The sequence below is a fragment of the Garra rufa genome, chromosome 1 (genome assembly GCF_049309525.1).
Source record: "Garra rufa chromosome 1, GarRuf1.0, whole genome shotgun sequence".
In the NCBI taxonomy this organism is placed as follows: Eukaryota; Metazoa; Chordata; class Actinopteri; order Cypriniformes; family Cyprinidae; genus Garra; species Garra rufa.
In genome coordinates, this window is record NC_133361.1 from 62,779,211 (window position 1) to 62,793,042 (window position 13,832).

At 36.2% G+C, this 13,832-nt stretch overlaps 1 protein-coding gene and 1 long non-coding RNA gene across 2 annotated transcripts in view; one reads left to right on the forward strand and one right to left on the reverse strand.

Moving 5' to 3' along the window:
• The first annotated feature begins 259 nt into the window (after positions 1-259).
• Positions 260-7,053, forward strand: LOC141338303 (uncharacterized). The gene is made up of 4 exons (XR_012355819.1): positions 260-752; positions 992-1,057; positions 4,619-4,763; positions 6,708-7,053. It is a non-coding gene; the product is annotated as an uncharacterized lncRNA (long non-coding RNA).
• The window catches only part of radil2a (Ras association and DIL domains 2a), a 45,167-nt gene continuing 36,127 nt past the window's right edge, over positions 4,793-13,832 (reverse strand). Inside the window, exons 13-16 of the mRNA XM_073843470.1 lie at positions 13,114-13,450; positions 9,712-9,833; positions 8,411-8,550; positions 4,793-6,912 (exon numbers count right to left, since the gene is read on the reverse strand). Coding sequence (XP_073699571.1) covers positions 6,813-6,912; positions 8,411-8,550; positions 9,712-9,833; positions 13,114-13,450 — 699 coding nt within the window. The 3' untranslated portion in view covers positions 4,793-6,812. The remainder of the gene's footprint in view (positions 6,913-8,410; positions 8,551-9,711; positions 9,834-13,113; positions 13,451-13,832) is intronic.

The following is a 13,832-nucleotide window of genomic DNA, read 5'->3' on the forward strand; positions in this document are numbered from 1 at the left end:
TATACATTGCCACCTGCTGTGGAAAGAGGGTAAGAGTTTTTTTTATTAATGTCATAAACAGATAATACAGTAATACAGAGACAATACAGAAAACATCAACATTCCAATCAAGTACAAGCAAAAAACATAAAAGCTAGAGTTATTATTTGATCATTTTTAATTCCTAATGTCCAAATTTTATAGCGCTGACGTCACGTGAGGTCGTCACGTGGATCACCCGCAGAGAGTTCAAGACGTGCGGTCAGACGTTCGATTAGCCGTTCGGCTGTTCGGTCGGTCGGTCGGTCGTTCGGTATTGGTACGGAGTACGCGCCATAGATGAACGCCATAGTATGTTAGAATTTGTAACGGAATACGCGCCATTTTACTTTGCAACTGGATTACATACGTGTGGATTTGCGTCTGGTTAAGCGCCTGGATGTAACGTGTGAATAAACGCATTGATAATCATTTGGCTTTGTCCCATTTTGCCCCAAGGAAGGCTTTATGGTGGTAATGATACCTGATTTAGACATCTGTTTTCCTACAACTCGATCATAAGGCTTCATTGGACAAACTGCTTTTGTAATAATCAGACATGGAAAAGAGTAAAACAAGTAGCCTACACAGCACTGTAAAAACCTACAGAACGGAGAATTTCACCGGCTGCGTTCCCGACGTTTTCACATAATGAATTAGCTTATGGTTTATTTCGACCAAAACTAGAGTCGATGCTTTTTGTAACTATGGGAAGACGAAACGAGACAGTTTTGGTAAGTTTTATTTTGTTCCTGTCAAATTTTAACGACGCTTTGTTTGTCAGTGCAGATCGAGTCTAGGTTTGAGGGATATCTTTTATATTGTTGTCTGATTCGAGCCTGTTAGTGACAAACATGAGCACTTTTTAATACATACATATATATATATATATGCTACATACATAGTTTATGGACTATATCGTTAACAAGTACGCTAATACATTATCGAATCAAATGTACTTGATTTCTTGCAGCTCTAGTGTGGTCCACTTGTCTTTACACCCTGGGAATAAGGGCAATGATGGCACAAGGCAGTTTTTGTAAGTATTATTTAAATTAATTAAATTTTTATCTACAGTTGAAGTCAAAAGTTTACATACGCCTTGCAGAATCCGTAAAAATGTTAATTATTTTACAAAAGTAAGAGGGCTTAACATACAAAATGCATGCTAATTTTTATTTAGTACTGACCTGAATACGATTTGACATAAAAGACATTTACACGCAGTGCACAAGAGAAAATAATAGTTTAGTTTATAAAAATTACCTCTTTTAAAAGTTTACATCCCCCTTTTTTCATGAATCCCTTGTTTGTACTGAACAGTTAAACTGCCTGCTGTTCTTTAGACAAATCTGACTGTTTGACTTTGAGATCCATCTTTTCACACTGAGGACAACTGAGGGACTCATATGCAACTATTACAGAAGTTTGAAACGCTCACTGATGCTCCAGAATGAAAAACCATGCATTAAGAGCCAGGGGTGAAAACTTTTGAACAGAATGAAGATTTTTATTGAGCACTGCCTTTCAGAAGCTATAGAACATACTTATATTTTTCCCAGAAGACAAAATAAGTTAAATTACCCTAATCTTCAAATTCCAAAAGTCACGATCGGCATTAAACAGCCTGTGTAAATAATTTCAAATGCAGTCATTAGGCTGAGGAAGTTTAGTCTCTTGGAAATGCAGAGAACAGTCCACTGACAGGCTTTCTTCAGCTTTCATGTTTGCAACTGGCTAAAAATCAGTCCACAGTTTTATGATAAGCTATCAAATCCATGATAAACCTACTGTTTGTAAAAAATAATGACAGTAAAGACATTTATAATGTTACAAAAGATTTTATTTTAAATAAATGCTGTTATTTTGAACTTTCTATCCTGAAAAATAAATCATGAAATCCTGAAAAATTAAATGTATCATGGTTTCCACAAAAATATGAAGCAGAAAAAAAATGTTCAGTACTGATAACAAGAACCATTATTAATGATTGAGAACAAATAATCATAACAGAGCGGCAAATCAGCATAAGAATGATTTCTGAAGGATCATGTGACAGCAATCAATTACATTTTAAAATGTATTCACACAGAAAACAGTTGTTTTAATGTTTCATTACTGGATGATTCAGCATTTTTTAATGAATCGGGTGAGTCAGTGATTCAGTTGTACAGCAATGTACTCTAATGCAACTTTACAGTAGTACAACTACAAAACAGTACTACTATACTGTATTTTTACAGTACTTTGCAATTTTTGCGATTGTGTAATTATTATTGTGTAATGTGTAAATAAAATAGCACATACATATAGTTAAAGTTAGTTAGAATAACATTTAAAACATTTAAAAGACAATCCAAAAATACCCAGAGTATAGTGCTTTAAAAATGTACAGCCATGAAAGCAATTTAGGTGTGCAAGAATATAAATGGAACAAACACATGCATCTTGAGAGAGAACTTGTTATGAAATTGAAGCAGGCCATTGACCCTCTCTGTAAAGTCCTCCATTTAAACATCATGTTGGACTGAATTAAGCGGTTGTCATGTGGGGTTGTTGGCCATCCCTCTGCACTAGAGTGCGGATCGGGCCGCATTTTTCTGTCCGAGCCCGGCCCGAGTCCGACAGAGCAGTAACCGAACCCGACCCGAGCTCGACAAGCATTAAGATATTTATGTCCGAGCCCGATCCCAGCCCGACACAGTTAAAATCTCTTTTTTACTCATACTAATGACACATGCACTTTTTTTGTGTGGAAAGCCCGCTTTTATTAAGCCACTGTAAAAAAAGCGTTCGGAAATGTCAACAGATGAGAGCATCAGTGCACACTGGGCAAAAAGCGCCGTCATAACACGGGCGCACTATCGCGCTGAGGTGACCGAGCCCGACCCGAACCTGAGCATCCTTTCTAAATATCTGTCCGAACCCGGCCCGACCCGTCGGGTTCCGTCGGGTACCGTCGGGCTCGGCTCGGGTATCCATCCTCTACTCTGCACCACTGTCCTGATCTTCTGCTCACTCCCTTTCTGGCAGTATATTTATTCATGAAACACAAAGACAAAACCTGTTATCCACAGGACCAATAAGAATTTACAGACAGCATGGGGAAAACAGTGAATTAAAATTCTGTAGCATAGATGAAAAATAAATAAACAAATACAGTTGAATTCAAAAGTTCACATACACCTTGCAGAATCTGCAAAATGTTAATTATTTCATTACAGTTTTTTCCAATTGCTAACACACTAAAATGACATGCACAGCACAATTATTTAAACTGACACAGAGAGAGCAAAACTTCTTCTCAAGTCTCCAAAAGTCTAAACACATTTTCTGCTTTACACACATTTTGCAATTCAAAATGACACTTTTTAAATGCACTGAAAACAGTTCTCTGCATAAGACACAACAATCTGACATAAAGTCACATGCTTGCCATTTCAAAACACTGCTATTCAAAATTACACTGCATGAGCTAATTGGCCAATTACATGTGCCACCTGGCCAAACACCTCAATGGTTAATTGTGAACACTTCAATCAGGATGTAAACACTATAAAAAGACCACAGGTGAGAAGCTTTTTTTTCTTTTCTTTTTTTTAACTGTAATATATTTTTTCTGAAATTTTATTTTGCAGTCTACTGTTTTTTGTAAGAATATTTTTGTTCAGTCCCATGTAAATATATCTGCTGTGCATATGTTGCACTGACTTGTTTACTGTAGTGAAAAAAAATATAAAATAAAAAAATGTTGCAACAGGATGTGTGTGTATCTGCATATTTCTGTGAATGTGAACAATCTGATACATATTTTAGTATTATGGCAAAGCATACTAAAGATGGGGGTGCTTTCCATTATGCCCAAGAGTGTGTAGTTGGTTAGGCAAAAATCTGGTAATATGAATGAAGTGTGTGCCATTTCATGCAAAAGTTTGATTTTGATAATGCTATGTGTAGTTTCGGTTGCAGTGCTTCATTTTACAGGATATATGAGGTATTTTGCAGTTTGGGTGTGTGGTTTTGTGAATTGTGTTAAGTATTTTGATAAAACCAGACCAGTTTGAAAAATTGTGTGTTAGCAATTGGAAAAAACTGTAAAATAAGAGGGATTATCAAACAAAATGGATGTTATTGTATTTAGTGCTGACCTGAATGAGGCATTTAAAAAAAAGGATGTTTAGTCTACAAGAGAAAATTAATTCATAAAAATGACCCAGTTCAAAAGTTTACATCCCCTTGATTCATTTTTTACTTTTGTTTGTTTATTTAGCGATGGTTGTTTTTGAGTCCCTTGTTTGATAAAAACATGGGTCTTAATCCCGCTGTGTTGCCCCATTAGAAAAGTCCTGGAATTGCCCCCAATAGTCCCCTTCAAATTTAAAATGAAGTTACTTTGTTTTAAAAGGGCAGATTTACTTTTGTTAAAATCTATTTAAAATCGTGAGTTGCTTGTATTGAGATTCTTCAGTTTAAATGTAGCTTCACCAGGACTGATTGTCAAATGATAAATGCATAATGACTGTTGCCTTCACAGGTCTTGTGTTTGTCTTCTGTACAGCATCTACCCTGACTTACCTTCTCTTTGTATTTTCTTTTCCAGTCCTCAAGAATGATTGTCAAGTGTCTAATCTGACTGGAGTTTTGCTCTATTCAGTTCAACAGAGGGAGACAAACATCATGCAGATCTCTGTTCACACAAGTGGAGGAATATATGAACACAACTATCCTGCATCACTGAGAGTCAAGTGAGTCCCCTGCTGAAAAAAAAAAAAAAAAACAGCATATGCTGGTTAGGTATGTTTCGGTGCTGGGATGCTGGCCCTTTGCTGGTTTATGCTGGCTCTCCTTATGCTGTAAATCTCTTTATTACACGGCTCTTTGGAATGCTTGATTCTGATTGGTCAGTTGAGACATTTGCAGGTTCGTTCTTTTCAAATAATCACCGCTCCAAAGTAATAACGCATAGCCAGTACTTGTATGTTTAAAATCCCTCCGCGCCAACAAAGATTACCGTTTGGCGCCATCTTGTGACAAACACTGGACAACCACAATTAACAATGGAAAATTTCGACATTAATCTATTTAAATTGTCTTACTAACGTACAGTTTGAATGTTAGTCACGTGGTACTATATCGTTTCGCGGAAGGATAAAAATGTTAATTTAAAACAAATATGCCAATAAAAGGTTTCAAATTCATGTCCAGTTTTTTTTCCTTATGTGGCAAGTAGCCGTGTAATAAGCGGGATAATGTACAGGCAGCCTGTAGTTATCGCAGAAATAAGCCCCTTCAGTGTGATACAAGACTGTCCTGATCACACTGTCGGGGCTTATTTCTGCGATAACTACCGGCTGCCTGTACATTATCCCTTACTTAAAATCTACACAGAGAGGTGAATGTGTCTAAAGATCTTGTTAAAGTCTCAGCATGAGCTCCAGTATATGCCGTGTTTGCAAGTGTGTTGTTGCTGCAGTGGAAACTTCACTCAATAAATGCTCTATAAATGGGGTTGAGTTTTGCGGTGAGCAGTAGTTTTATTCAGACTCACCCTTGAGCTCCTCCATGTTCTTTTGTAGACTCCATCTCAAAGCAGCTGTGTTGCTTTATTTAGATTTCACTAGAAAACCTCTGAAGACTAACAGACCAGCAGAGCAGTAAAACCAGTTAAAGAGCCTCTGAAATCCAGACTGCCTTTATATGCTAAACGCTGACAAAATTGTTTTTTCTGATGTATTTCAACTGTGTAACACCTATAAACTATTAAAATGATGCATATACATCACCCAACTTTCTGTTCAAAAGGAAATACATTAACACTGGATAGAAAACTGGATAGATGTGCACGATCATCTTGTTCAGAAGGATTATGGGATATTCTGATGGAGTTTATTTGCATAGAAAATGTTCATAAAATAAATGGATATGAATTTAAATTTAACTAATTGAAAGTCCAAAGGTTCTTAGTCAAATAACCAACAGCAAAAACTTTTGGTTTTTCTCTTTTCCTTAAAAAGAAATAAAATAATATTTATTACACTTGTACATTAACAGTTATCAACATAAATATTGCAACCAAATGTTTTTTTAATGCCATCATGAGCACAGATGACACAATATAACACTGTTTCTCTGGCACTGAGGAAGAACATCATCATCATCATCAATTATGATTGACATCAGGAACCTCAATAATAACAACAACATGAAATGGCATCAATATGAAATGGTACATATTTTCATAACATCAGCAACACATTAATAATTCAACTTTAGCTACATATTAAAAACTGACATAAAACTAATGTAGTTCTGACTGATATTTACAGCAGTGTGTGGATGTTATTAATAGAAAATGGATTTGTGTGACTATGTCTCTTCCAGTTTGTTTTTTAGGGAAACTGAAATCACTCTGTCTGGACCACAAGTATTTCTCAGGAAACCAGAAAATGACTGACGGACAGATACTAAACAAAAATAAAACATTGGAAAACATCTGGTAAACTATGTTACATAAAAGAAAGACAAGTGCGAAATAAATGGTACTAAAAAAGGAGGATATGAACATATTATTCTGGCTATTTGAGACTTTGGCTGTTGGTAGATTTATATTTATCATAGACAAAAAGACAAAGACAACACAAACAGCAACATTCATGCAGTCATTTGAATTGTCTCTCCTTTGGTTGCAGCAATAAATTGAGTTCCAGTGCCTGACATTTTGACTGAATGCATCGATGAGGAAACATCAATGTCCGATGATACAGTCAATCATCCAGACGAGTCTGTTTGGTTTCTCAGCATCTGGTGATGAAGCTCTTGCTGTTGCTCCTGGATTCAGTTTTGGCCACTAGTAATCGAAGAGAATTGCTGGACTTTCGGATGAGTTCTCGTCCACTGACAGGAAAAGACAAAGCATTAGTCAGTTTTAGTGCCAAGAGGATTGATCTCATCTGTGATCAAACCTTAGATATCACTATTAAATCTTATAAAGTAAATCTCACTAAACCTGTCCAGAACATTTCCAGGTCATTTGACAATGTGACAAAACCAAAATAAGAAATAAAAAATTATTTTGATATATATATATATATATATATATATATATATATATATTTTTTTTTTTTTTGGCTAAATATAAGTTTTAAAAATAACTCTGTTCTAAAAGCACCTGTATCAAAAGGATCCAATAATGTGGACAATTTCTTAATAGTATAAGTCTTGCCTATGGTCTTGCCTATGTCGAGTCAAATCTTATACCTATCCTATTTAATATATTTGCTTGAAATTTTTCTGACCAGGGGTTTAATTCTTTTAACAAAACCTGTAAAAATCTAGTTAAAAAATATAGCTGTAAGCAGCAATTATCAGGGTTCATTCACTTTAAGGCATTTAAGAAAATATGGAAAAAGACATTACGTATTGTTTAGCAAGCCTGTAACCACCTAAAGCAATGATTGGAAAAAAAAAAGAAGGGCAAATACAGATAATTCGCCATAGAAATTTGATGCTTTTTTAATGTTTATGTCTGTTATAGCGCAAGCTGTGGTTCGATCTCCTAAAAACCTGAAAACCAGGTTTTGTGAAGTTTTCAGTTTTCATTTAGGCTTTTGGGTATTTTTGGACAGGCCCCTTTTTTAAACGATACCGTTATAGCTTCCCAAAGGGTACATTTAAAAAATCAAACACTTGTCTAATTAATCGTGCTTTACAGGTTTATTTTTATCAAATCCTTTCCCATTACTTCCATTAAAATGTAATTATCAAAAGCATCTACGATTAATTTATTTTATTAAAAATAAAATAAAATAAAATAGTAGCTTTTTTTGTGGGAAATTAGTCGTTTAGATTAATCGATTAATTAGTCGATAGATTAATCTATATAAAAAGTCGTTAGTGGCAGCTCTTATGTTGATAGATATCTCATTCCGTTCAGGAATTATAGGCATTCAAGTGGCCCTGCTCCTTTCGAACGTTTTGCTGTCCCTTTGTGATGGTGAGTCAAAAGTTTAATTTTTTATTTTTTTTTGATAATTACTGATATTCTCTTTCCAGAGAATTTGGATCCGATTGGGCCAAAAACCCTAAGACTAGTTCGCAAAATCAATTTTTTTTAAAAAAAAATCAAAAATACCCCAAATATTTTACAATTTTGCCATTTTATACTTCTGATCATTGTAGCGCCCCCTCCAGGCCGATTGGGGCGAGCTTTGGTGCCTTTGTCGGTGGTGTGAGTACTACCATGCCTCCAAGTTTCAAGTCTCTACGACCTACAGTTTGGTCTGCCTGATCAGTTTTACATGGAAATTGCTGATCCTTGGCCATTCCAACAATTACACTATGGTTCAGCAGTAAGGCAGCATGTTAAATGTTTAGAGAAATGCCTGGTGTTCACCTGTGGTAATCTATTCCAACCAGACTGACTCCATTGACAGCCAGAATGCGGTCGCCCACTCTTAGTCTCTGACTGAGGGCTGCTGGGGAATCTGGCACCACTGACTTCACGTAGATCCCACTCACTTGCAGAGGAGTTTTCTATCAGGAATAAGACAAAACAAAGAGAAGACACAAGATTAGAGGTGACTACATGATGATCCATCAGCAACAGGAAATGAGTTTGATTCTCTGTATCAGTTTAGTGGAACTGCTGCATTTGTTTGAGAGCATCCTGACTCACATAGATAAAGGAGATGTTTTATTGTCTTTGAAGACTCAACTTCATCTAATTGTTAACATCAGGTCTACCTTTTCAATGACAATGCAGTTCTGGGAAAAGCAGGAGATCTCACATTCAGTCAAGCTATGGACTCATTATTGGCTTCAAAAGACGAATAGTGTGTCCAACGCAAACCCATTCATCCCCTACTGAGCCGCTTCTCGTAAAACGAACCCCCCACACATGTACCTCATAGCTGAAACCTAAGTCAGCAATACCAAGTCATTTACAGGGCCAAACTTTCTGAGAAAGCGAACAAAGCAACCCTAAGAGACTATGGCTCTCTTCCAAAAGCTAATGAGCCTCCTACATAGGCAGCATTTTAGGCATCACAGATGCACTTCTGATGTGAAGGCCACGTCATCTTTGGCCAAAACCAATTCTGAGGTAGCAACACATTGAGCAAAAATCGAAGCTAGCATTGGATTAAACTTCTTGATTCATATTGATTACTTTTCTAATGTCTTTATGAACTTTTTGAAGCGTCAACATTTTGGGTGAACGGATTTTCAATGGAGGAACATAATTCTCTCAGGTGAACGAAAGTCTTAGTGAGTATATGATGACAGAATTGTCTATTTTTGGGTGAAGTATCCCTAAAGGTTAAGACGCTGTCTATGTATGCTGGATACAGCAAGGTAGGTTTTAAAAACCAAAAGCAGATCTAGTGTAGCCCTGATTATTTTTAGTGATAACAGCTGTTGACTGGCCTAGTTTTGAAGCTGTTGAGAAGCCATGCAGCAAGCGCTCAAATTGCATTACGGTTTTCATTTGACCAGCTTTCTAGAGAGAAGTGTGTTTGAAGTACTGTCCTTTTGTATATAAAACAGGCTCATTTCAACAGCATACTCACAATGAATGACCAACCACAAAAGACAAAATGTAATCTGCTTATAAGAACGGCCCTAAAATGTTAAAATGTTCATCTTCTACAGTGAATGGAGAGTGTGTGTTAAAAATACAACAAAGCTCATTCTCACCATTCCATCCACCAGCGCCAGCCCAAGACCATGAGGTCCTCTCATCAGCTCTACGGTGAACACCTCATCTCTTTTATCCTCATCCTCCTCCATTCTTTGGTTTCCTGTGATGCCGTTCTCTACTGAGAAAACAAAATCAAACACATCACATTATCAACTCAGGGTCTTCACTAGTTCAGAAGCACAAAGTAATCAATTGTCACTGAATCATGAGTCCAGGTCATACATCTTTGGTTTTTCAACATTCCTGTGTATTTGAACTCTTTCTAACAATTACTGTATGATTTTGAGATTCATTTTTTTCACACTGAGGACAACTGAGGGACTCATATGCAACTATTAGAGAAGGTTCAAACGCTCACTGACGCTCCAGAAGGAAACATCATGCAAAGAGAGAATGAGGAAGTGTACATTTTTATTTTGCCTAAATATCATATGTATTTGTTTTATTTAGTACTGCCCTTCAGAAGATACTTGCATGTTTCCCAGAAGACAAAATAAATGTACCATAATCTTCAAATTAAAACAGTTTTCACCCCCTGGCTCTTAATGCATCGTGTTTCCTTCTGGAGCATCAGTGAGTGTTTGAACCTTCTGTAATAGTTGCATATGAGTCCCTCAGTTGTCCTCGGTGTGAAAAGATGGATCTCAAAATCATGCAGTCATTGTTGGAAAGGAATTCAAAAACACAAAAATCCTGGAAAACCAAATAATTTGTGGAACCTGAAGGATTTTTCTGAAGAACAGCGGGCAATTTAACTGTTCAAGACAAGCACAGGACTCATGAAGAACTATCACTAAATAAAAAACAGCTGTGGATCATTCAGGTAACAACACAGTATTAAGAAACAAGTGTACGCAAACTTTTAAACGGGGTCATTTTTATAAATTCGACTATTATTTTCTCTTGTGGACTATATGTAAACGTCTTTTATGTGAAATATCTTATTTTAGGTCAGTACTAAATTAAAAGTTACATGTATTTTGTATGATACCTCTTATTTTGGTAAAATAGTTAACATTTTGCAGATTCTGCAAGTTGTATGTAAACTTTTGACTTTAACTTTAAGTATGAACACTGATTTTCTGACATCTTTTCATGTTCCCCCAAAGATCTGCACTGGGTTGGTGAAAACACACAGGGTTTTCCTCCGGTGCTTGGCCACCCGGCCAGCGTCCTAAACAATGCCCGTCCCGATTAAGATTCCAGCAAGCAAGCCAACTGTAAATTCCCATGATGCTTTATCCACTGCTCTTTTTTTCTCCTGACATCACCACCTCTCTGTAATTCTTGAACCAGATTATAGGATTTGGGCCACAACCAAAGAAGCAGGATGAATTAGCCACCAAACCAGTGTGGTCTAAGCAGAGTCCCTTTGATTAGGAAAATCCACACTAGTCTTTCAAAAGAGGAGGCGGGAAACCAATGGGAACAGGCTGCCACATGTAGAGCTCTACCACTCTTTATATCTAAATGTACAAATGTCCATATTACTGTATGTTTGAGTGTAGAAACAGTTTCAGCTTTGAATTCTGACTGAACTGCATTTGAAGCTGCCAATTTACTTGGTGGCATAAACAGTCAAAAATTCTTCGTTTTTTGTGCATCAGATCTAGACTTTACAACTCTTTTGCGAGTATGTATCTTGCAATTCTGAATTTATTTCTCAGAACTGCACATTTATTTCTCAGATTTGCAAGATATAAACTCACAATTGTAATTTTTTAATGCAATTGTGAGTTATTCTGAGAAATAATTTCAGAATTGTGAGATATAAACTCACAATTAAAAGAAAGAGGTTTTTTTTTCCTTTCAAAACTGGACTTTATAACTCACAATTGCGAGTATATATCTCACAATTCTGAGAAAAAAGTCAGAATTGCAAGATATAAAATGGCAATTGTGAGAAAAAAAAGTCTCTTATCTTGAAATTCTGACTTTATTTCTCAAAATTCCAACTTTATTTCATAATTCTGAGAAAAAAGGCAGAATTGTGACTTTATATCTCGCAATTCTGACTTTATTTCTCAAAATTCCGACTTTATTTCTCAGAATTGCGAGATATAAACTCACAATTGTGACTTTATAGTTTATATCTTATATCTAGTTTATATCTTGCTATTGTGACTTTATTTCTCAGAATTACTCGCAATTGCGTCATAAAGTCACAATTTTGAGAAATTGTGTGATATAAACTCACAATAAGAAGAAACAGTCTTTCTTTCCTCTCAAAATTGAACTTTATAACTCACAATTGTGAGTTTATATCGTAATTCTGAGAAAAAAGGCAGAATTGCAAAATTTATACTGGCAATTGTGAGAATAAAAAGTCAGGACTTGAGAGTTTTTATATTGCAATTCTAACTTTATAAAACGCAATTGCGAGTTTATATTACAATCCTGAGAGAAAAAAGGCAGAATTGTGACTTTATAACTCAAATCTCACAATTCTGCAAAAAAAAGAAAAACAAGAAAAAAGAATAACTGCAAGAAAAATTGTCAGAATTGTGAGATAAAAAATAGCATTTACCTTTTTATTTTTTTTATACGGGCTTAAATAACTTTCCCATTGTGTCCTGATACAAATTCTTCCATCCAAAAACATAAAGACTAAAAAAAAAAAAAAAACACCATGGTATTAACCATGTTTTTTTTGTTTGTTTGTTTTGTTTTTGGACATTTACAATGGTTACTCAGGGTATGCCATTAGCATGGAATTTTCATCACTGGACCATAGTACTATTTGCATACTTCGCTTTACTTCATGAAAGCTTACTGTTTATTGCTTTCCAATGCTGTAAAAGTTTATGATCTGTTTTATGCTTTTATCATGGAAATAATTTCTCGTCACTGATGAATCAGCAAGTGTTATTTGTGTTTTCCTACAAATGTCTCTACGAGGCGTAATTTTGATTCCTTAATTTCCAATTCTAAGCAAGAAATAAAGTGCTCAGGAATGCCAATTCTGAATATTAACCTGATGCCAACACCAGTTACAAAGACTCACTCTTGCACACAAAAGTTCTACAATCACCTCACCTGACTATTGCTTACTGTATAAATATACTAAATGTGGGAGAGCATTCTAGAGAAGAGACGGGCTGGTTTCCTCATGCAGCCAGAGCACACAAACCCAACTCCACATCAACACCAGCAACTCCAATACGCCTCCAAAGACAATACACCCTGCCTTTGAAATCAGGGAACACACTGTCTGAGATATTACAAACAGAAGATGAGTAGTACTAGTGCTAAAGTAGGTTTAAATCTTTGTAAACCTATATGCATACGCAAGAAAACATTGTGTTTTCCCATGTTTTGTTTCATAATCCTTTTAACTGAACAGGTTTTCTGTCAGAATCTGTTGGAGAATTTGCTTGGTTATGATGAAGCGATGTTACCTTTCCTGTGTTGGCGTGTCGTCTGCTGTGTCACCCCCTCCAGCAGACTGGCTTCAAGCTCGGCTTGCTCAAGACTCTGAGGGGTGTTGGGAGGCGTCAGCAGGCAGGAGGGGTCGAGGGCCAGACTCTTGTGGTAGCCCAGGTCTGTATTCCCAGACAAGCTGTTTTGGAGCTCCAGGCACTTAAGTTTCTGAGTTAGGACAGCCTCACATGAACTCAGGTTACTGTGAGACCCCCGAAACTGAGGAGGTGTCATGCTGACATGTCGCTGATCCTTTGAGTCCTGGCAGGTGATTGGTTCAGCTTCTGTCTTTTCCGACAAATTACTGCAGGAGCCCTGAATGCATCCGAAATGTCAAAAATAATTATCAGCCTGTATTTCAAGACACTGAGTGCTTTACCACAGAGGAAGTTTTACGACTGGGGAATATGGCACTACATAATTATACGAGGCATCCTCCAGATTTAGATCTGGCTATATTGTTTTTATAGTGTTGTCTAGCAGATATATCAGAGAGTGCAGCAGACTCAGACAAATGTCTGAGCATTGAAATACAATTAATGTTTTTTAATAGTGGTCAGTTCTGTTCTTTTAGGAGATTTTGGTAGATTTTTTTCTATTAAGATTTAAATATTGTTTGGTTTTGTTCAAAGCAAGAGTAAGTGATTCTCAAAAAAATGATTAACGATTAATGAAATTTATTGCTGGATGTTGTAGG